General features: G+C 39.6%; 1 protein-coding gene across 2 annotated transcripts in view; it reads right to left on the reverse strand.

The window, feature by feature from the left end:
• The window catches only part of VWF (von Willebrand factor), a 159,801-nt gene extending 137,814 nt beyond the window's left edge, over positions 1 to 21,987 (reverse strand). Inside the window, exons 1-7 of one of the 2 annotated variants that reach the window (XM_021393568.1) lie at positions 21,798 to 21,987; positions 18,572 to 18,620; positions 16,814 to 16,972; positions 15,130 to 15,232; positions 14,826 to 15,034; positions 7,720 to 7,844; positions 2,658 to 2,874 (exon numbers count right to left, since the gene is read on the reverse strand). In XM_021393568.1, the coding sequence (XP_021249243.1) occupies positions 2,658 to 2,874; positions 7,720 to 7,844; positions 14,826 to 15,034; positions 15,130 to 15,232; positions 16,814 to 16,972; positions 18,572 to 18,620; positions 21,798 to 21,917 (982 nt within the window). In that variant the 5' untranslated portion in view covers positions 21,918 to 21,987. Of the gene's footprint in view, positions 1 to 2,657; positions 2,875 to 7,719; positions 7,845 to 14,825; positions 15,035 to 15,129; positions 15,233 to 16,813; positions 16,973 to 18,571; positions 18,621 to 20,456; positions 20,602 to 21,797 lie in introns of those variants that run through there. The other variant, XM_021393577.1, reaches the window with a different exon arrangement.

Raw genomic sequence — 22,476 nt, forward strand, 5'->3', positions numbered from 1 at the left:
TAACAGGTAATAATGAAGAAAAATAAGCTCACCACTTTCCACAACCAGTTACAGTTCAAGAGGAGTATGCTCTCCACCCAGAGAGATCACTCTCTTTGTTGCTAACCCTTTAATGAGGATGAGGAAGGGTAGATCCAGCTCTGCTCCCTTCCGGTCACTTGGGTGCATTGCTTGTACCTGAGCTCCCTGGGTTAGCCACACCTTCTCATCTGGTGCTCAACCATTGTTTCAGGCTGTGACTTGGCAATTCCTCTACAGCCTCTAACAATCCAAGCCTTACAACTAAAATGAAGTGCATTAAGAAAAATCAAACATAGGAAGAAGTCTTGCAACAATGTCTAGGAAGTCTGGATAGAAATACATGTTTTGTACCTTTAAACTGCTCAGTTTCTCCATCCATTTAGAAAATCATACTGATGTTTTGTGCTTCCAAAAAGAACAGGGAGACAGTTAAGTCTACGAAATCCCACCCTTTTTTCAAAGAATTCCTGGCACAGGCTAACACACATGCTATGGTGTAGCACAATGGAGAGCAGCAAGATCCCACACTGCAGTGAATGAGGATCTGCTCAAATGCAATAGCCATAGGCACAGAAATAAAGAAAAAAAAAAGCTGCTTACCTTCAGAAGACCTCAGGTACACAGGCATCTCCAGTGAAAGATCCTTGCCTCCACTGCTAACCCTTCAAAGAGGTCTGGGAAGGGGTGGATCCTGGCTCCAACGCTTCTGGTCATTGAGGCGCATTGCACCATTGTTGGCCCTGCCTTCCCACCAGGTGTTGAATCACTGTTTTTGGGCTGTGACTTAGCATTTCCACTACATACGGTATCCCCACAGCTGTCATTTTTCAGGTGAGGTTGTTATGTATGCACATACTATATGAACCGTTTGTTCATTTTAATGCATATACAAATCCCACAAGACTGCATAGGCTTTGAGTGAGAAGAACAGACTAGAGCTAGCCCCTTCCCAACAAATCCTCTACTGAAGGAGATGGGAGGGTAATGAAGGAAAAGTCTTGTCCTCTGTGGTACCAGGGCTCAGGCACCAGCTTGCAGAATTGAAGTGTGCCCAGCACCACTGTCCTTCTGTTCATGTCATGCCTCCAATACATAAAATTATTACCACCATCTGAGAGGGTGTAATAGCACAGATGAAGACTCACATAAAATTAAGCTCCTACTGTGGCAGCAGACATGGGCAGTACCTCTGACTTGGAAAGTTTTGTGAAGTCAAGGATAAGAAATGAGCTTTGGGAACAGAGATATCTCTCATGGCTTTAGCAACAAGAGATTTACAGAGAGCCCTAGCTGAAGTGGGTACTCTGGCTTGCATCCTGAGCCAAGAGATTAGTCAGATCCTCTTTATATCTCAATGGTAAGGTAATAAATTACTTCAAGAATTAGGAGTCTTCTTTGTGGTGTTCAATCCCTTCCATAAGTGTTTAGCAACATCTTCCAGTCCTAACTATAATCTGAAGGCAATATTTTCTTTATTGGTGGTCTTCTATCAGAGAAGAAAGTTGTCTTGTAGGGCTGTCAGTCCAAGTCAGCCAACATGCTGAATAACTACAAATACACTGAGAAAACTGTTCATTCTAGGTAATACAAGCAGCATGAAAAAAAATCATTGAAAACATATTGAAGGATTATTATTACTCATTTGCGTATATAATTATTTAACTGAGTGTAGTGGAAATGCTAAGTCACAGCTTGAATCAGTGATTTAGAACCTGGTAGGAAGGCAGGGCCAACCCAGGGGAGCTCAGATGCATGCAATGCACCTGAGTGACTGGAAGACTTCCCAGATTTCGATTAAGGGTTGGCAATGGAATTGAGGATACCTCATATGGAGATCCCTGCCTACTTAACAACCTTATAGGCCTTCTGAAACTGAGCAGTTTCTCTTATTTCCGAGCAGATCCTCGCTCACAGTGGCCTGGGACCTTGCTGCTGTCATGTTGTGCTTTCTATCATGTTGCACTGCAGTTCTGTAGTGGAGCTGCATACCTAATTCCTGCATATTAGGGGCAAACATGACCTTTCCTCTATAAAATAATCCTAGTCAGTCTAAGTACTTCCTCCTTTGCAAAATCTCAGCAGAGATGCAATCAAGACATCAGAAAACTGAATTAATAAATACAACATTTCAAGATCTGATCAGGTTCTCTAACCTAGAAAAACAAAGGGCTAAACAAGGCAACATCTCAGTTCTAATGTTTTAGGTAAATCAAAGATAAAATAATTGTCTTTACCAAACAGCATAAAGTGCCTTTCATGATGATGCTGTTCTACAATTGTAAGCTGAATGAAGTCACACATATGAACTACATGTAAAATAGAACATTATGGACATCATAGTTAATGTGATCACATAAATCTATAGCAGCTCATGATCTTCTTCATACATGGTTCAAACAATCCTTGCTTAGGGAGAACTTCCAGCAAAGGAGTGCATGATGAGGAGCTGGAATGGAGAGCAAGCAAAGGTGCTTCAGATAAATTGAAGTGATAGGCACTTCAGAACTTAACCTGCCTACTTTAATCATCACCCTAAAAAAAAAGCACCAGTTGTTCTTAGCTGCAGCACATAAATCTGCAAGACAGTCATGATCTCTATAGGGGTAAGCACCTCAGGAACAATCCTGTCAACTTACTGCATGAGCTCTCTTCAGGCCACCCATCCAAAATCACTCCTTCATGAGCACAGTTCCTTGCATAATCAAGGAACACCAAGCAGTGACAGTTCATGCCATAGGTACAGGAACAGATGTCTTTTTCACAGAGATGGATGTATGGCTCTGGATCCACTAGATGATGGCACCGTGCAAAGGTCAAAGATGTTCTTAGCAGCTCACAGATTTCCATGACATCCTGCATGGCAAGTGAGGAGCAAGGAGGCAGAGGGGACAAAAATAATTTAGTTACTGTAATCATAAGAAAAAAACTTTTTCCAAACACTGTCACCACTGTTGTTAAATAACATCATGATTACTATTTAACAAGAAGATATTGTTCTGTGTGAAGCATCTCATATGTCAGTTCATCAGTCATCAAATGCAGGAAAGCAAGGAACTGCTTACTATCTCATGAAGAACTGCATGGTGTCTAGAGTACCGGGAAGAGATGCACAACAAGGGAGAACAACTTTCCAGTACGGCACTTTAGAAGAAAAATGAACAGACTGTATTTCAGAAAATGGGAAACAGAGTAAGTTTCAGACTGAAAGATCAATTCTGACTGAGATCTGAGGAATTACATTTGTTTTCCACTTCTGGTTTCATGTTCTTGTAATTCCTGCTAGCTTGTCCAATGTATGATAGGTCAATGTAGCTCACATAAATGGCAGGAAAATAACCTAGGGATGAAAACCAAAGTTTTCTGCTTTTCTAGTAAGTTAAACCAGCATGCTGACAGTTAGTGCAAGGACAGGTCTACATGGTGAGATGGGAAGAAGTGTGCTGAGGCTTGTCCTTTCAGATGGCAGCAAGCTAAGTTATGAATTAGCTGTACACAAAACATAGCCTAAGAATTCACATCATTCTGAGGGAGATTCTCGGGTAGATTTTCCCTTATGTTTACATTATGTCATAAGTTCATTAAGTCTTAGGTCTTCACTGCAGCTTTCTGAAAGGATGAAAATGTGCTCAAATAAGTGGGAGAACTATTTCTGAAACAACCCTGGCACAAATAGTCGAAGCTGAACTTCTACTTATTCATCAATGTTTTCTGTAAGCAGTTGTAACCATGCTGCATATTTCAGGTCTATTACAAAAAGGGGGGCAGGTTAGGTTATTGAGTTGATTGATTTGCAGTAATGACACATTGTTCCTGAATGCCTAAACAAGTACTTCAGATGACAGTACATAAAAGTTGCTGTGTTACGGTTGTGTTTATGACACATCACTAATGATTTTTAAAACCTTTTTCTCCCGATAGTATTCTTCATACTTGTTCAATAACATACCCAATGACTGATCTCTAACTGATTGTCAAGAAAACAAATTAAATGCTAGAAATCAACATGCAATTATAATTTTCTATATTTAAAGGTTTTCTTGCTGCTCAAATTGCTTCAGATATTCAACTTAATAAAAGGAATTATAGCAGATTTCATGTCTTCTAGACATCTCAGCTATATATTGTAATTAATTAATGGACATATCTAACTCTGCAAATTACGCATATTTTCTCTCCTTTCCTTAAAACTTAGTGGAGATGCTGAACTAGCAGAGGTCCTTGTTCTTCAGTTAGGGAACAGTACACATGTGGAGAAAAAAAGAGTAGTTTCACCCACTGCTGTAACATTCCTGCTTACAGGAGCTGCTTTGCACAGGAAAAAAACATCCAAAGATAATAGATCAAGGAATAAAATCCCAGACTAAACAGCGCTTAGAATATAGGGAACAGGGAGAGTAAAACTACTATATATTAAATAATATACACAGGTATATACAGTATTATATACAGGTGAAGATATTAACATTACTTCCTTTACTTCTGTATCAGTTTTAAGTGTTTCTTTAAATGGCTTGGCAGTGCCCATGCACTGGCAAGTCCTACTAGTCACAAGTTCACTGACTTTCCTTGTTCTCACCACCCACCACACAGAACTGTAGGTGGAATTTCACGCATTCTTATAATTTCTGCAGCACTGCCATCTGAAACATAGCTTGTCTTTCACTGTCACCACTACTGAAATGCACCAGTCACCCACTCACTGTGCTAACACCTATTGTTTTGTCTCCATATTTGTTCAGCAAGTGCCAATGAACGTCAATAGGTTCAACTTTTTTCCACATGGAAGAATTCAATTTCACACCTTTGCTTTGGACACACTTCCATGTCAGATGCCATTTTGTCAAATTGCCTCTCCGCTGCCATCTGTTGCATGGAGACAAAATTTGATGGAATAATGGTGGGAAGATTCAATCTCTACCTTCATATCACCAACATCTGCCTCTAATGTCATGGGCCAATGTAATAAAATAGGAGGCATTACTTTTAGAGCAGCTGCCATATATCTGAAGAGAGAAACCATATCTACAGGCAGAGCAATAGTCAAACATGTAAACATGCATGTGCTTTGAAGATGGAGGACAGGGAAGGATCCAGAGCAGAAGCAAGGGGAAAATATGTGAGCTGCTTCATGGCAGCACTTATCAAGGTAAGACCTCTCCTTTAAAAAGAGAATTACACTTGTTTTCTGTGACTTCAAGATTTGAGTACTCAAGTCCAAAGAAGCTCCAAAGAAAGAAGAGATAGGTAGGTATCAAGAGACCTCCCTGTTGCTGTCTCCCAAGTAGACTGGAAGACAGTAGAACAGGAGAAAGACATACTGTGAAGGAGACTAAGCTTTCCACAGACCCACAGCTGGGACTACCAGCAGATTTCTACAGGGCCAAGTACAATCAGTATTTCTATAAGTAACCCAGCTGGGAGCTGATTCTCTTAGTGTACAAGCCTTTTCTGGCCACAATGGGCACCCACCCATGGCACAGGGTAGCACTGAGATCTCTTCTCTACCAACCCTGGCTTCCAGCTGGAGTGCCACCTTCTCCCTAACTCACCAGTTCCTTGATCAAGTTTCACCTGGTCAGTCATGAACTCTGCAGCTTGAGAGTAGATTCACAAAATGAAACTGAATGAGGCACAACACAAAGTTCACCACCTCCAAATTCTTCTGAACTTAGTTATAAACCAATGCACCACTTTAGGCTCCAGGATAAGGAATCCAAAGCCATTTCCTTAAGGATGGTGGCTGAGTATCTGTGGCGCAGGGACATAGAGGACTGTAGCTTTGCAGTGTGTGGGGCAGGGAAGGAGAAAAAGACTGAAGCAGAGCTGCTGTTTTCCTACCTATAAGCTGACTGCCTGGTGGGGGGGGACTGGGAGACAGAGAAGATTTACATTCTGAGATCACAAGCAAGCAAATAAAGCAAGCTATTAGAAAGCTCAGTATTCTTTACCAACCACTAATTTGGCTGGACTTCTGTTAACTGCTCTGTGTTCATTCTTGCAGAGGGAATAAATTAAGCCAACATTAAATACTGGGAGCTCATGAACTGACAATAGAGAGAAGATAATTTCATCCAGCTAGTATTTTTGTAGGTGAGCAAACTTTGCCCAAGAAAGGATCAATATTTAATGCGATCTGTAAGAAAAACAACTCACATTAATTGCAGTCTACTCCTCAGGTTGGATTTCATCTTGCTTCTTCACTTTGATGAAGGAATAGGATGCACCCTCAGCAAGTTTGCTGATGATACAATACTGGGAGAAGTGGCTAACACAGCAAGGTTTTGCTGTCATTCAGCAAGATCTGGACAGGCTAGAAAACTGGGAAGAAAGGACCTTACGATGTTCAACAAGGGCAAGTATAGGGTCCTACACTTGGGGAGGAACCACATGCATCAGTATGGGTTAGGAGTTGACCTACTGGAAAGGAGCTCTGTGGAGGACGACCTGGGCATCCTGAAGGACAACAGGTTGACTGTGAGCCAGCAGTATGCCTCTGTGGTGAAGGCGACTAATGGTGTCCTGGGGTACATTAAGAAGAGCATGGCCAGCAGTTCAAGCGAGGTTATCCTCCCCCTCTACTCTGCCCTGGTGAGGCCGAATCTGAAGTACTGTATCCAGTTTTGGGCTCCCCAGTTCAAGAAAGACAGGGAACTACTGGAAAAAGTCCAGTGGAAGGCTATAAAGATTATTTGAGTTATGGAGCATTTCCATTATGAGGAAAGTGAGAGACCTGGGACTGTTCAGCCTGGAAGAGACTGATCTAGTGACCATCAGTGTGTATCTGCCTGGCCTGTTTATGGCTTATAAAATAAAAGAATCACAGAATTAGCTGAGCTAGTTAGAGCTAGTATCTGTACGTGTAACTGAAGTCCTCCACCTGGCAGGGGAAACAGCAGGATGGCATGAAGCATACACAACTACAGAGATGATCTTCTCTGTTAAGAAAGCCTTACTGAAGCATCTCCCTGCTCTAGTGATGCACAAGGGTATCAACTGCAACACACTCACAAATGCTGTTTGTGGTGGTGGTGGCAACAGATGTTATGCAATGCTTTCCTGCTCACAGGATAATAGAAGGAGTTGCTTGCCTAACTCTAAAGACATCCATTAAACACACTTTTCCCAAGTAACACTGGAGTACCTTTGGCAACAACTCACACCTCAGGCTCAAATGAGTTGTTTATCTGTTTGGAGCTTAAGTTAGGTTTGGGATTTTTTTTCTCAGAGGGTGGAGAGGTGGCAATACGTGCTAGATTTGTAGATATAATAAATACAGGTAGGATCTAAACTGCACAAGGGAGCACAGCTGCATCCTGTGCCCAGCCTTAAGAGCGCTGGGAGCACCCACACCACAGCATGGCATGCTACATCACTGCCACCTCCAACACATGCCTGACTGCTGCACCATATGCTTCCTAAATATGCTCCTACCAGACTAAGCACTGATCCCCACATTCTGTGGTACTTGTTTGCCACATGGTAGCAAAAGCAGTGCTTTGCATAGCTACTGCAGATCACTCTGTACCTCTGAAATCCTAAACAGGCATCTCCTGCACCTGGCATCCTAGCCACTTGCTGATGGAGGACTATATCAGCTGTAGGACTCAAGAAAATATCTACATTCCCCTGTCAAAGAGAAGACTAGCTGCCTCCAGGTAGGTGAGGTCAAAAACTTGAATGGTATCTTGTGGCACAAACCTTCTCTGCAATATCAGATGAAATGTTGCACATGCTGCTTGGAGTCTGCACTCTCTTGCATAATTTACTTCCACTGCGCAATGCCCAAGAGTTTGCAAAATCATAGCTGTTTCCCACAAGGGTTCCTGTGAATCAACAAGAGGAGAAACACAATTTTTTAGGGGGCTGGGTAAGAAAAGGTCATTATTAGCTATTATAAATGCCATAGGCTGGTGAAAGCTGTTCTTAAAATCTGCAGTACTAAAAGAAATTCAATTCCAAATAGCCTGAAAGTATGAAAGCCACCTTCCTCGATCTGGACCCGCACAGCGAGGGGTTTGTAAAATCCATCCCTGTGCAGCAGGACAGACCAAAGCCTGCAGAAGGCAGCTTCCAGCATTTCCTACCTCTGTATGAGCATGCTGGAAGTTATTTACTGGTCAAAAACATTCTGCAGAAACCTAGGCACATTTAGACATTGTCATACTATTTTGAAGTTGTCACAAGACAGTAGAGACTAGAAAGGCAAACAAAACAAAGCTGCTCTCATGAACCAATGTAAGTATTAGTATTCCTGATCACAGTTAACCTTCATTTTCTTGATTTGTGAAAATAAATCTTGTTTAAAAGAAACTTAACATACTCCGTAACTAATCTTACTATGGAACTTTTCCTGAAACAGGCTTCTCTGCAGTATTACAAGTAGCTCTTGGTCCAGACATGGCTAGATTTGCACTCACTTAGCTTAAGAGCAAGTTTGAAGGCATTAATCCAGGCATGTCTAAACCGCAGCCCAGCTCAGCTCACACTGCAGCCCACACTCCCTGCTGTCACGTCACCATGGCAGCAGCTCTGCCCTGCCCAGTGGCCAGGCCTGGCCTCAGGATGCAGAGAGGCCGGCACAATGCAGTGCTGACAACTAAGATGGCACTATACTTAATTCACAAGGAGATTGTGTCTGTATTTAAAGACTACAATTTGGAAAGACGTTATATACAGAAACATGCTGTCAAACTTATTGCATATCAGGGAATGCTTTGTAAAGACAAAAATAGCAGCCTGTCACCTCAAAAAAATATATATTAAAAAAGTTATAAAAGCTAGTTAATGTGATAACCAATCTGACTGCAAAAAAACTGTTTCCTGATGGTGAGTTTGTTAAGCAGTGTATGGAAAGCACAACAGATAATGTGTGTCCTGATTAAAAAAAAAAAAAAAGATTTTTCTAAAATCAGCTCGTCTCACCAGACTACAGCCAGGTAAACTGAAGAAATAGGAAAAATCTATTGAAAAAAATTTTGAAAGTAAAGCTGCTAATTTCAAATGTTGTGCTTTGGCTGTAGATGAAAATACCAATCCTACAAATAGGGCTCAACTTGCCATTTTCATTAGAGTTATTGATAACTAATATAATGTCACTGTAGAAAAGGCTTATTTGTTGCCATTGGAAAGACAACTAAATCTCTTGATTTGCATGAAGGAGTGAAAAAATACATCAAAGTAATTTTCTTGGAGTCATTGTTTACTTTTCTGATGGAAGGTGGCTAAGTTGCAGTAAAATGCTAAAAAGCTCTGCGCAAAGTGGAAGTAAGTCCTTTATGGAATCAAAAGGAAACTTTGTGCCAGAGTGTGATGATTAAAAATGGCTCACAGATTTAGCATTTTTGGTGGATTTTACCACTCATTTAAATGAGTTAAACGTACATCTTCAAGGAAAAAATGGCATTATCTGTGCTATGTTTCAGACAATAACAACATTTGAAATGAAACTTAAATTATGGCAAGCTCAAGTTGTCGAATAATTTCACGCATTTTGATACATTAGCTAAACACAGTCCTGTGAACAGTGAAAAATATGCAGCCATTCTCTCCATTTTGATAAAGAAATTTGAGACTAGGTTTCAAGATTTCTGAAAAAAATCATCTTTTTTTGTGTATTTGTGACTCCATTTCCAGTCAACATTAATATATTACTGATACATTTTTACCTGGAATGTACAGAGATGCAATCAGATATTCAACTCAAAGAAAAAATTGGTCATGTCTCTTTTTTCCAGAATTTCATAAGCTCTATCTTCCCATGGAAAAATATTCCTTGCTTCACAGTCACACCTTATTCATAACATAGCTTTTTGGCAGAATGTACATTTGGGAACAATTATTGTCAAGGATGAAGCACAGAAGGAGTAATATTTCTTCAAAAATCTGACAAACACCTTGAGAACTCAGTAGGAATGGCAACCACTGCCATCAAAACAGCCTTATGCATTAGTTCCACAAAAACAAAGTCAAATATTATACTAGTTTTATGTTTTTATTGCTCCATCTTTTATATTTTAATACAAATATGTAAAAATAAGTTTTGTTACTTATATACATTACATTTATTATATATTTTATATGCAGCCCATGGCAATTCCTGTTCGCTTAATGCTGCTCAGGAAAGCTAAAAGGTTGGACAACTGTGAATTAATCTGCACGGCTTTTGCTTCATGGGAAATTCAAGGCACACTGCTGCTTCTTATTCTCCACCCAAGGGTGGGGTTACTCCCAGAAAAAGATTGCTGCCTCAAGTTGCCTCCTAGGATTTTGGCCTGGCTGACTATGGGTCTGCTTCTGTTTGATGGGTATCTGCTTCGAAATAGCTAATTTTCTAACTCTTCCTCTGTTCTGTGACTTCACTGTGTTTCATGTGAGAATATTAGATCTTACTGTTAACACATTCCAAAGATATATTATACTGAGAATATCTTGAAACATGACCCCCACTGTACCTAGAAAAATGGTGAAATATTAACTAAATATAACATTTTTATATTTGATATAATATTCTATGTGACATAAGATTACTCAATTTTTTATAATAAAATGTTAGATATGTGCTGTATGCTAAATACAAAAATAATTTACTAAACATTAAGACCATTCCTAATCTAAAGGGAGTCATGAAAACTACACAGAGATTGCTAAGGGTGGGTGTAATAAAGACAGCAGATTTGACTTTTTTTTCTTTTAACCTAGATATTATGAACTCATAAATATAATGTAGGTTAGGCACTTAAAAATAAAAACAGCAGGAAGGGAACCCTTCAATTTACCACAGATTGCAAAGATTAGACTAAGGATTGTCAAGGTTTTATGATTTTTTTTTGTTATCAGTATTCCACATCATAACATCATGTAGTGTATTGGGAGTTAAAGAGTTAATGCTCCAGTTCCATGGATTGTTGATATTTCCAGGCACCTTGTTCTCAGAAGAGAACAACAACTACAAATCCCAGAGGATTTAAATGTTCCACTTCCATCTTCCATTTAGAGGGAAAGAAAAAACTGCTTGCAAGTCACTAGACTGTCCCTTTTTTCCTTCTTTTACTGCTTGTCTCTGCGGTGTGCGCTCCCTAGCAATCTCACCTTCAGCATTAGAGTAAGGACTTAGATTTTGGACACTCTTATTTTATTTAGTTTATTAGCTTCAATTCCAATTATATTGTATTTTATTGTGTTATCTCGTATTTTGCTATCATATTTAGTAAATTAGTTTTTCTCCCTTAGCTTGCTTCCACTGTTTTGTTTTTAGGCCTCTCTCCCTAGCTTTTCCCTACTCCTCTTTCCCCTTTCCAGGGGCGGGGGTCTATGAGTCCTCCCCACCTCATTAGTCATGGAGCTGGGCCAAACTGGCCCAAAACCATTTGACAGGGTGAAAACTAGTGTGAGGAGAATAAAGGTACCAAATTAAATAATAACAACCATTTACAGCAATTAAATAAGTAATGTCCAAAGACACAGAAGAAATTCCCCTCTTATCTTACCCACCATCTCAATATAATCCAATATAAATTAGTGAAATTCTAAATCGTAATCCACTTTTTAAAAGAGCAAGTCACGTCAAATCAAACTAACCCTTCTTCTGAGCAAAAGTGACCTGTATTATTAGAGGTATTTGGTTTTTACTTAAAATATGGAAGAATTGTGTTCTTATTTGTTTTTCAACATAAGCATTGTCATTTTGTTGCAACTGTGACAAAAAGAATGATATTCCAGGAACAGATGAGATTATGGTTTAGATTCAGTCCATAGCGATTCAGATTTTAGCACACATTTAGGATGTGATCATCTGGTGCCACAAACAATCCCTAGAAACAGGTCATTAAATCACATGAGTTCCCTTCTGCATAGGCAGTGATATAAAACTCCTGCACTGGCTTTTAAACCGTGTGAGCTACAACCTGTGAGAGGCAGAGAAACACTTCAGCAGCAGCTCTCCTTCCACTGCACTCATAGACAGTGGCTCTTACTTAGAGGACTATTAGCCCACAGCTTACCATATCAGTTTAAATCAATTTGAAGACTAAAATATCTTGAGTCGCTTGCTCAGCTGAAAAACCTGTTGTACTTCCAATACGTTCAAGTATGGAGCTCACAAATCTTACTATATTTATTATGAATACAGACCTATCAAATGCCTTCATGGATGGATAAGAACTTAGGACCCAAACTAATGGTAAAATGTGCCTAGATTTTAACAGAAAGCTATGGATACACAGAATAGCCAGATTCTATCTGCAGCCAACCTTAAGTCAACCCCTCTGTGTCTTCAGATCACTAAGATTTTGTACCAAGCTCATATCCTGGGTTGCTCTGACTTTCACAAGATCTAATCAGGCTAAAAGGAGAACAAATAAAGACCGCAGCTGAAGAACAGCATAGTTTTATAGTATACCCTGCTTAGACCTTCCTTCTAATGAATATTACCTTTACTAGCCGCTTATGCTGCCCCTCACCTGAAAGTTAGCTTCAGCATCTTAAGAAATGGTCTGAATAAATCCAAAGCTGATTTTAATTGGAGCACATCAGGAGGAGTGCACATGGACTACCCTGCCAACAGAGCTGTCAAGGAGATAAAAGTGCCGGGTTGTGGTAACTGATACAACAGTTTCAAACACGATTAATTCTAGATCAGATTGGTTGTTTTTCAGGTTAAAAGCACAGATCTGCATGTCCATACATGTTACTGAAGTTACGGTCTTTATCATACAAGAAGAGCTGTTCATACTCTCATCACCTTCTCTACTATTTTCTAGCTCTTCCAAGAAGCAACCCTGCCACGTACTTCATCACATCAGAAATCTAGAGCTGGGAAAGTGCTCCTTTTATAAGAGGGAGGATACCTTCTCAAGAATGTTAAATACAGCACAAAAGGTATAAACATGAGCAGCAGAAGGGCATATCCTATATATTAACAAGGCAAGGCAATATAGTCTCCTCCTTTGCTGCTCTTACCATTTATAGTAGTCTCACTTTCTGTTATCATAGAATGTCGAATTTCTCAGGTTGGAAAAGATCTTCAAGATCATCAAGTCCAACCGCAACCTAACCATACTACCCTAACAACCCACCACTAGATCATGTCCCTGAGCACCACATCCAAACGGTTTTTAAACACATTCAGGAATGGTGACTCAACCACCTCCCTGGGGAACATACTCCAGTGCTTAACAACCCTTTCTGTAAAGTAGTTTTTCCTGATATCCAACCTAAACCTCCCTGGTGCAACTTGAGGCCATTTCCCCTTGTCTTGTCACCAGTGAGAAGAGACCAACCCCACTCTCGCTGCAATCACCTTTCAGGTATTTGAAGAGAGCAATAACGTCTCCCTCAGTCTCCTCTTCCCCACACTAAACAGCTCCAGTTCCTTCAGTCACTGCTCATAGGGCATATTCTCCAAGCCCTTCACCAGCCTTGTTGCCCTTCTTCGGAGCTGCTCCAGCACCTCAACATCCTTTCTGTATTGATGTGCCCAAAACTGAACACAGTACTCGAGGTGAGGCCTCGCCAGTGCCAAGTACAGGGGCAGGATTGCTTCCCTAGTCCTGCTCACCACACCATTCCTGATACAAGCCAGGATGCCATTGGCCTCCTTGGCCACCTGGGCACACTGCTGCCTCATATTCAGCCGACTGTCCATCAGCACACCAAGGTCCCTTTCCGTCAGGCAGCTTTCCAGCCATTCCTCCCCAAGCCTATAGGGTTGCCTGGGGTTGTTGTGACCAAAATGCAGGCCCCAACACTTGGCCTTAAATTATTATTAGGTATTGTCTCAAGATGTTAACTTTATATCTCAGCACATCAAAGTCACTAAGCCCGGCTGAGCAATTCTGTAAGATGAGTTTGTTTCTTATTACTGTCATTGCTGAAAGCCTTATCAGTCACTTGAAGATACATGAAAACAGTTTCATCTATACATTGAAGCCATGCTTATGAATCCTAGGCATCAGTAATAGGCATCCCCAGGGCAGTGTCAGGTTCTTCTCCACATTGTTTTGCCTCTCTCATTTTATACATCAGTTATTTTTAAGACATACTTTTCATTGTCAATTTAACATACTAATTAATGAACTTATTTTACTCTAAGTATTTTATAGTGCATGCTAATAATTATCAAGCATTCTTAAATGTGTTAAATCAAAATGGTCCTTAAAAGCTACGTTCACGACTTTTCCAAAACACTTAATCTTCACTCGTACTGACAGACTTCAAATAAAGGCACAGAGAGCAACAAAAGCAATCTTGTCTCTCCTTCCCGCTAGAAGCTGCCATGATATAAGGTTCACACAGCAACCCATCTGGGAGGAAAAAGGTAAGCACTTTATAGAAGCATCCTGTGCCTTATCCATGTATAAGTCCGCCAGGAGCAACAACTTGGATTTAATATTCTGCTATTGAAACACTACCTATTCTTTTTTTTCACTGTCTAACTGATTTTTAAAAGCTGAACCAGTGAGTATTTCTCATATCTTTTTTGCTGGATTTTCTCATCTGTTCCCCAGCATCCCTGTATTGCACATAATTTAGCCCAGAGTTTCATCTTGGTATTTCATCATTCAAGGTTCTTAAGCATTAAATTCAGAGCACTGGGTTTCGCTCAGGAATGAGATTCTATGAGATTACATCAATCCCTTTACAAGGAAGGGAAGATAAAAGAACTTGGACAGCTTTTCATTTCATCAAGATGAGCACCTGACATTTTTGTGGAAACATTTTTCCAGATCAGCAAAATCATTGTGAGTCACCCATCAGGGAAGGTGCACAGAGTACATCACAGTACAAGCACTGAGCCTTAGTCTTACCTTCCTGAGTTCTGAAGTCATCTTCAGCAAATTTATTGAAGTTTCCACACAGCCCACAGGTCTTATTATAGTACTTTTCTTGAAGGAATATCTGAATATTCCCACTGATATCAGTCTTCACCACAAAGCCATGATCACTGCTGGATATTTTATAATAACCTGCCTCCTTCTCTATAAATATGCCATTGGAAGCAAAAGGTATGGAAACCCTGTGATGAAAAATAACAGGTTCTCAGAACATGACACTAAGCACATTGTTTTTTTCCCCCTGCTGGAATATTTGCTGTTCCGGTAGTACTAGTACCTTTTGTCTTCCTGCATCAGAGTTCCGTCCAACAAGAAGCGAAGGTTGAAATATTCTCCAAGATATACAGAGAAACCAATTTTCTCCCCATCCTTGTAGTTACCTGAAGAGATGTGATACAAGCAAAGGGTACTTGTAACAATATGTTACAGTGCTGGAAACATATCATCTACCATTTTCAAGAGCCTTCTAAGCAATTATAAGATGAAATAGATAACGTGAAATACAGAGGTAGTCCCTAGATAAGGGTTGGTACTGTCACCTCTGAGCTGCACAGCCTCTAGCTGTGGACTCACGCTTTTCCCATTACTGTTTCTAGTCAGTGAATTCCCCATCCTACTATGCATACTAGAAGAGTTCCCAAGAAGATGAATCAGTCATCCACTCTGATCCCTACTCTTTCACTTCCTAGTCTTCTCTCCAAAACAACCAAAACATCCATAGCTCAACAGTAAGAAAAGAGAGTGGAATCTACTGAGTTGAGGGAAGAACTAAGCCTGGATAACTTCGTTCTTGATAAGCCCTCTAACCATCTCAGCTGGTCTTTAAGAGCTTAAGGCTAATATTAGTTGTCCAACTGAGCAGAGCTACCTCACTCCCAGTTTTTCAAAAGCAGAAACACAGTTATGGAGACAAATTATCATATTCCAAGACAGATTAGGAGAATTGAGACATCCTTCCTCTGCTTTTGTCCATTGCCTAGCTCTGACTTTATTGCAGTTGCTTGCACAATGCAGCATGCATTCTAGACAGGAGATCAGACTGCTCTGAGGTAGCCAGTTCTGCTCAGACTGGGATGCTTTACTCAGCAATGCAGATTGCATTTCATGGCCAGATGTCCAAAACAAAAACAAATCTACACACTTATGCTGAGAACGGAAGCAAAAACAGATTATACTATGCTTATGTTCCTAATATAAAGATAAAGCCTATGAGCATGTTTAAGGTCTAACTAGTCACATAAAACACTTCAGTGAATCCATACTTGACATATACTGATGAATTCTTCCACATACAGAAAGAAAATTGTACTGAGTTTCTCAGCTTAAGGAACAAAATGATTTTTCAGGATGATGGGATGAGTTTACTTCAATTTCCTTACTCAGCATAAAGTCATCTTAAACTACAGTTAATAGAGAAAAGTTCTTAGCAAATATAAAAATACCTACCAAAAGAGTTTGGTGAAAACGCAACAGATGAAAAGAGAATCAAAACACTATGTTCCATGTCTTTAAGAATATCATTGCAAAGATTCATGCTACTTCAAAAGCTTTTTGTCCTGCTGTATGGGATTTTTCTTAATATGATGATATAACATACAGATAAAAATCAGTTTTACAGGGGAATGTGGCTCCTATTTCTGTATTCAGCTTTAAAAATCACTTTCCTCTAGAAAATTCAAAATTAAAAGAAATCTCACCTTCCCTCATTAGAGGAATCAGTTAAGAAAAATATCTTTTTCTTGACAGCTTAGTGAGCTACATTAGTAAAGGATAATTGAAGCCAAAGTGACAAAATTTCTTAATTTCAGAAGAAAACTCAAGTTTTTTTAATGTGGTGGTTTAGCCTGTCTCACAGAGGGCAACATTATTTTTCTTCTCAGTGACAGAACTCAGCACAGGGTAGTGTCACATGCCTACAATATTCTGCAAGTGTTACTACTTTATATCTTGCTCAGACTCACCCAAGAGTGTGAAGGAGTGTTTGTGACAGTCACCAGCAAGGAGGTAACTGCAGTCGCCAGCAAAACTGTAGAAAGAACCATCAAAGGTTTTGATGTGATCATTCCCAAAAAGGCTGCAACGGGAAACTGATGACTCCTGAAGCAAAGAACCTGATGATCCTGAATATCAAAACACAATATAACTTACAAAGTAAAATGATAATTTCACGATTGAAGAATTTATCTGCTGCCATTTATTTTTATTTTTTTATTATTATTATTATTTATTTTTTACCACTGAATATGATCTGTCCTAGACCTTTACCTCTAGCTTCTAGGTAGACTGTATACCTGACATTATAGCCCATATGATCAGGAATAGATTTTTTTGTTATATACATCAGTGAAAAGGCTTTTTCTCTGTAGTTCTACTGACCTAAGCTTGGCATAGCTAATTTCAGTGCTTTAAAGAATGCCACACATTCATATATTTGTATCTGCTTGCAATCTCATCAAATTCAATAGGGTAATAGCGAAGTCCCCTAATATGGGAAGCCAGACATCACTGATTATAGCCCTAGCGACCCTACACAGTACTTGTTTAAAGTTAGATAGCCAAAGAGAACAACCTTATGATGTCTCCAGTGGCAGGAGAACATTGCCTGATCGAGGACCGCAGGATTAGACGTGTAAATGGAGGGAAAAAAGTCTTGCAGAAGAAACAATGATAATACATTATATGATAACTGCTCTGAAAGTAACAACTTTTATCTTATTATGTTGGCCCACAACGTCAGAGGCAGATGGTGGTATGGAGATATAGGTTGAACCTTCCCAACAGCAATCCATTAAATTTTGTGACCACGCGACAGATAGCAGCAGAGGGGCAGTCTGACAAAATGGTGTCTGACATGGAACTGGATGTGAAGCAAAGGTGAGGAACTGAATTCCTCCATAAGGAAAAAAACTGCACCCATTAACATTTATCAACACTTGCTCAACATTCATGGAGACCAAACAGTGGATGTCAGCACAGTGAGGAGGTGGGTGATGTGTTGCAGCCATGGTGACAGTGATTTAAAAGAAAAGACATTTCAGACAGCCATGCAGGTTTGTGTTTGTTTTTTTTTTTTTTGTTTTATGAGCACAGCATGAAGGCTCTTACTCATTGCTGGCAAAAGTGCATAGCTAATGGTGGTGGCTATGTTGAAAAACAGTGTTTTATAGAGCAAATTCTCAGCTACAAAGTAGTGTTAATGTCTAAGTTTCAGCTGAGAGAGAATTAAGAATGTTGGGTATGACACTATATTCTGTTTGAGGAGAATAACAATGGTGATAACACACCAGTGTTTGTAGTTGTTGCTGAGCAGTGCAAAGGACAATCAGTTCTTTCTACTGTCCTACCACTGAGGAGGAACACAAGGAGCTTGGAGGCTTAAGGGGTCAGGGAGCTCAGTGGGGACAGAATCAGGACAGCTGACAAATTAGTCAAAGAGATATTCCATACCATCTGACATCATGCAGGATAGTTTTGAAAGTTGTGGGAAGCCTTTGATCTTACCTTTCACTGCTTGGGGTCTAGATGGGCATCAGTCAGCTAGTGGTGAGCAATTGTTTTGTGCATCACTTGTTATGCATGTTTATATGTACATAGTCATAACCACAACAGCTATTGTGTTCTTTGTATCTGTGTAGTTTCCATGGCAATAAAAAGGAGGCACTACTTTTGGAGCAACCTACATAGTTACAAGGCATCAGGAAACAAGCATGTTTTCCTACCTGTTACAGTGACCAGCAATAGCTCTGTCAGCACTGCCAAGAGGAGCATCTGTCAGAAATCAAGTCATTAGGATATTCTTAGTTTGGGGTGTGTAGTCTGTTTCATGACAACCCACCATTTTTTAATCTTTTTTTGCAAAGTTATTTTTGAGGATCTACACCATTTCAGAAAGCTTTAATTTATGTAGAATTTCACAGTAACTCAGTTATCCATCCATGCCTCTTAAAATAAAATAATCTAGGAGATAAACTCTTATTTGTTCCCATTTTCAAATATCACTGCAAGCAAGAGTACACTAATTTCCACAAGAAATTCAACCTAACATACACACATATTCTGATTTACACAAGTTTGCATACACAAAGCTCTTTAATACGCTGTGTTATTTATCAAACAACCAGATAGGAAGAAGCAAGCCACTCAAACCAGATCAGCCAACCCAGCAGAAGTCACCCTGCTACATAAGATGTGCATCTTTCCCTAACATCAAAGGGAAGGATCACAATGGTTCTGCACTAGCCCACAGATCTGACTGGCAGACCTTTATAATCCTCCCATTTCTTGGTGGTAATACACTCAAGATACAGGTTGAGAAGTAAAGGAAGGAATTTTGCAGGATTGGAAAGCCAGGGTGAAAACTTCCTTTTGCCAAAATCAGTTTTACCGTTGTCTCCTGTCTTCTACAACCAGAATGTTGGCTTCCGTAGCCATATGGCTACAAGTAACCTCCTGTAATGCCAAGTCTTTAAAAATAACAGTATGAGATGAGTTTCATGCACATAGTGAATTAGAGATGTGTTTTGTGGCAAGATATTAGCAGTTCATCAATGAGAACTGCAGGGAGCTCAACCTTGGTGAGTTAATTTCAATGAACATAAGCCACCAGAGAGGCTTAAATATACCACACTTTAATATATTAATGCCAGGGAGTCAGATACACCCTTTCCTAAGAAAAAAAAAGTCCTCCAATAAAATGTTTGAATACATTATATAGAACAAAACTGATTTCAGCTCATAGGTACACTTCTCATTAATGAGAATTATGCAGGTCCAGCTCACAGCCACCTAAATAAAAGTGCATCTTGCCTTGTTTATAATAGAAAGGAAACCATGTTATAAATCCCAGTCATATAACAGTGCAAATGCCAGCCTGACATAATTCTGCAAGATAGCTAAGAACTGGCAACTACATGGGAATATGACTGCAAAATAATAGTAAACAATAAACATTATCTCAGATTACACACTTGCTGGTATGATAAATCAGCCGATCAGGAAACTCTCTTAGACTCAAATTGGAGTGTTAGAAAGCAGGCATTCTTTATTATCAGCACTGGATGCATGGGGGTTGAGCTCCTCCTATCATACGTGCCTTGCACAGAAGATCTTTGGCTTATATACATTACATGCATTACACATGCAGAGGTTTTCCCAGGGGTATGTTACATATTCAGTAACAGACTCCAAGCAGAACCTCCTTATTTTCTTAGCAAAAAGTCTCAGCAGAACTTCCTTATCTACTAGGTCTAGAGACACAGCTCTCTTATCTAAACCAGTTACAGGGCTATCCATCAACAAACACTAGCAAGCTTAACAGTATCATTACAACTTGTTTCAGTTAAATTTCTTTAGTGCATGCACTATGTAATTGTGACTGAATCCAGTATTGCATTAGGTTTTTAGCCCCTCAATTTTTATAAAGGAGGGACAAACAAAACCCCTATCTTTTATATCTTGTATTCTATGTCGCAGCCAGTTCTAAACTGCCTGCTTGAAGTTTTTCCCTGTAGAGCAGATGCTACTAACAAATACAAACAGTAAGATCCGGCAGTATATGGTCCTCTATAATTTTTTCATTTCTAGTTAAAGTGGTAATAAGTGTACCTTCTTCTACATGAAACTCCTCCTGCGCACGAAAAAGAAGCTCCTCCAGTCGCCACCTTTACCCTACACCACCATCATTCCCTCAGAGGGGACTGAAGTGACTTTGGGGTGAAATTTCTTGTTTTTGTACAAGCCAGGAACTCGTTATTCATTTAAAAGGAAAGACAAAAACCAAACGTCACATCCGTCTGATTCTCAAGACAATAGTTGAAATTGCTATCGTGTAAATCTGTAGTCTCAAATGCCAGAAAATTACAATGGGAGGAAGTAGTTTTAAAAACTGACATGATAGATAAGTCTTTGAAATAAATTTTTCATGTGTACATCAATAAATCTCACAGGCTGAGCCAATAGCACGCTTGTTTGAAGAATTATTGTTAAAGAGAATAGGATGCTCCATGCCTCAATGACCACAGTGCCATGTAGCATTTTTTTTTCCTGGTAAACAACCAATTTAAAGGTGGGGAAAAAAAAACAGCTAGTAATGATGTGCTTTTGTTCTCCCATTAAAAACTCTTATGAAACAGACACAAAAGTTCAGTCCTTAAATTTGCATGTATAGAGATATATTCTGAAATAATGTGTAGTAAAAAGTTAATCATGCACATAATTGTTTACAGAGATAGGCATAAGCACTGCGGGTAAACATACACCAAACAAGAAATGCAGAGCAAATGATACCTTACTTTACTTTCAATGTCCCATGCTGCATAGCTTCCAATAGGTACTGGCAATAACAAAGGGATTAGTAGGCAACATGTTTTCCTGTAAATCACATTCTGCCACAGAATCAGATCCTTACTTCAAACACAGAAAATCAACACAAAACAATAAAAAACACACCTCTTGAGAGCCCTAGAATTTGTACATCTTGCCATTAATTCTGAAAATGATAATCCCTTGTTAGTCAAAATGTACAGTTCTTAAAAAAAGAAAGAAAAGCATAGCATAAAAAATAATAAAGAAAAGCTAAGAACTAACAAAGAAAAAAACCATCATGATACTCTATGCTATAATCATTCCTCCCTCCAGGCAATTTTCCTTATTTTTTCCTTATTGTTTCTTCAGGCAACTAGGCTGATCCTTGCAAAATAGGAATGGATTATGTTTAAGCCACTTTAGGTTATGAATCTACTTGGGTTGAAGAGTTAGAAATCTTGTGTTAGCCATATGTATTTTTTCTTGTAAAAACTCTCATGAGATAACTATGTTAAAATGCCATATAGCATCAGGCAGAAAGAAAGAAATACAGACAAATGGTCCTTTCCACATGACAAGCCCCAGGAAAAGATTTAGAAATGAATACTTCCTGTCAGGATTTTCGCAGCTAGATGCTCCCACCTTTTTTCCAGTAGCAGTAAAGTTTGTCCCAAACATATTCATAGCAATTGTAACACAACAGAAATCACAGCAATGACAGCAGAGCAGCAAGATTCCACACTGCAGCAAGTGAGAACTCATTCAAATGTGATAGCCATAGGCACAGAAATAAGGAAAGGAAGCTGCTTATATTCAGAAGACCTCAGGTATACAGGAATCTCCAGAAAGATACCTTTGGCTCCACTGCCAACCCTTAAAAGAGATCTGGGAAGGGGTGGATCCTGGTTCTTCTCCTTCCTGTCACTCAGGTGCATTGCATGCACCTGAGCTCCCCTGGGCTGGCCCTGCCATCCTACCAGGTGCTCAATCACTGTTTCAAGCTGTGACTTAGCACTTCCACTACACTAATGCAAAGACACACCCAACAACATTTGAGGAGGTCCCATGGAATGTCTAAGAAAATGTTCCACGTGTGCAGAAACTTGGCATCCACTACAGCCATGGCTCAGAGGTACCCTTCCATTGTGGTTCCCTGGCAATTCCTATTACTTTGGTGAAGTACCGGGAAAGGTTAATAAGTCTTCCCCTGGTTTCTTCCTGAAATGCTCCTCTGCATTTACAAAGAAGAGAAATCTATGGGGGAAGAAAAAAACAACATTTTTTGATGTATTTTTTCAAATAAATGCAAAAAATCATTAGT

Source organism: Numida meleagris, chromosome 1 (assembly GCF_002078875.1).
Source record: "Numida meleagris isolate 19003 breed g44 Domestic line chromosome 1, NumMel1.0, whole genome shotgun sequence".
NCBI lineage: Eukaryota > Metazoa > Chordata > Aves > Galliformes > Numididae > Numida > Numida meleagris.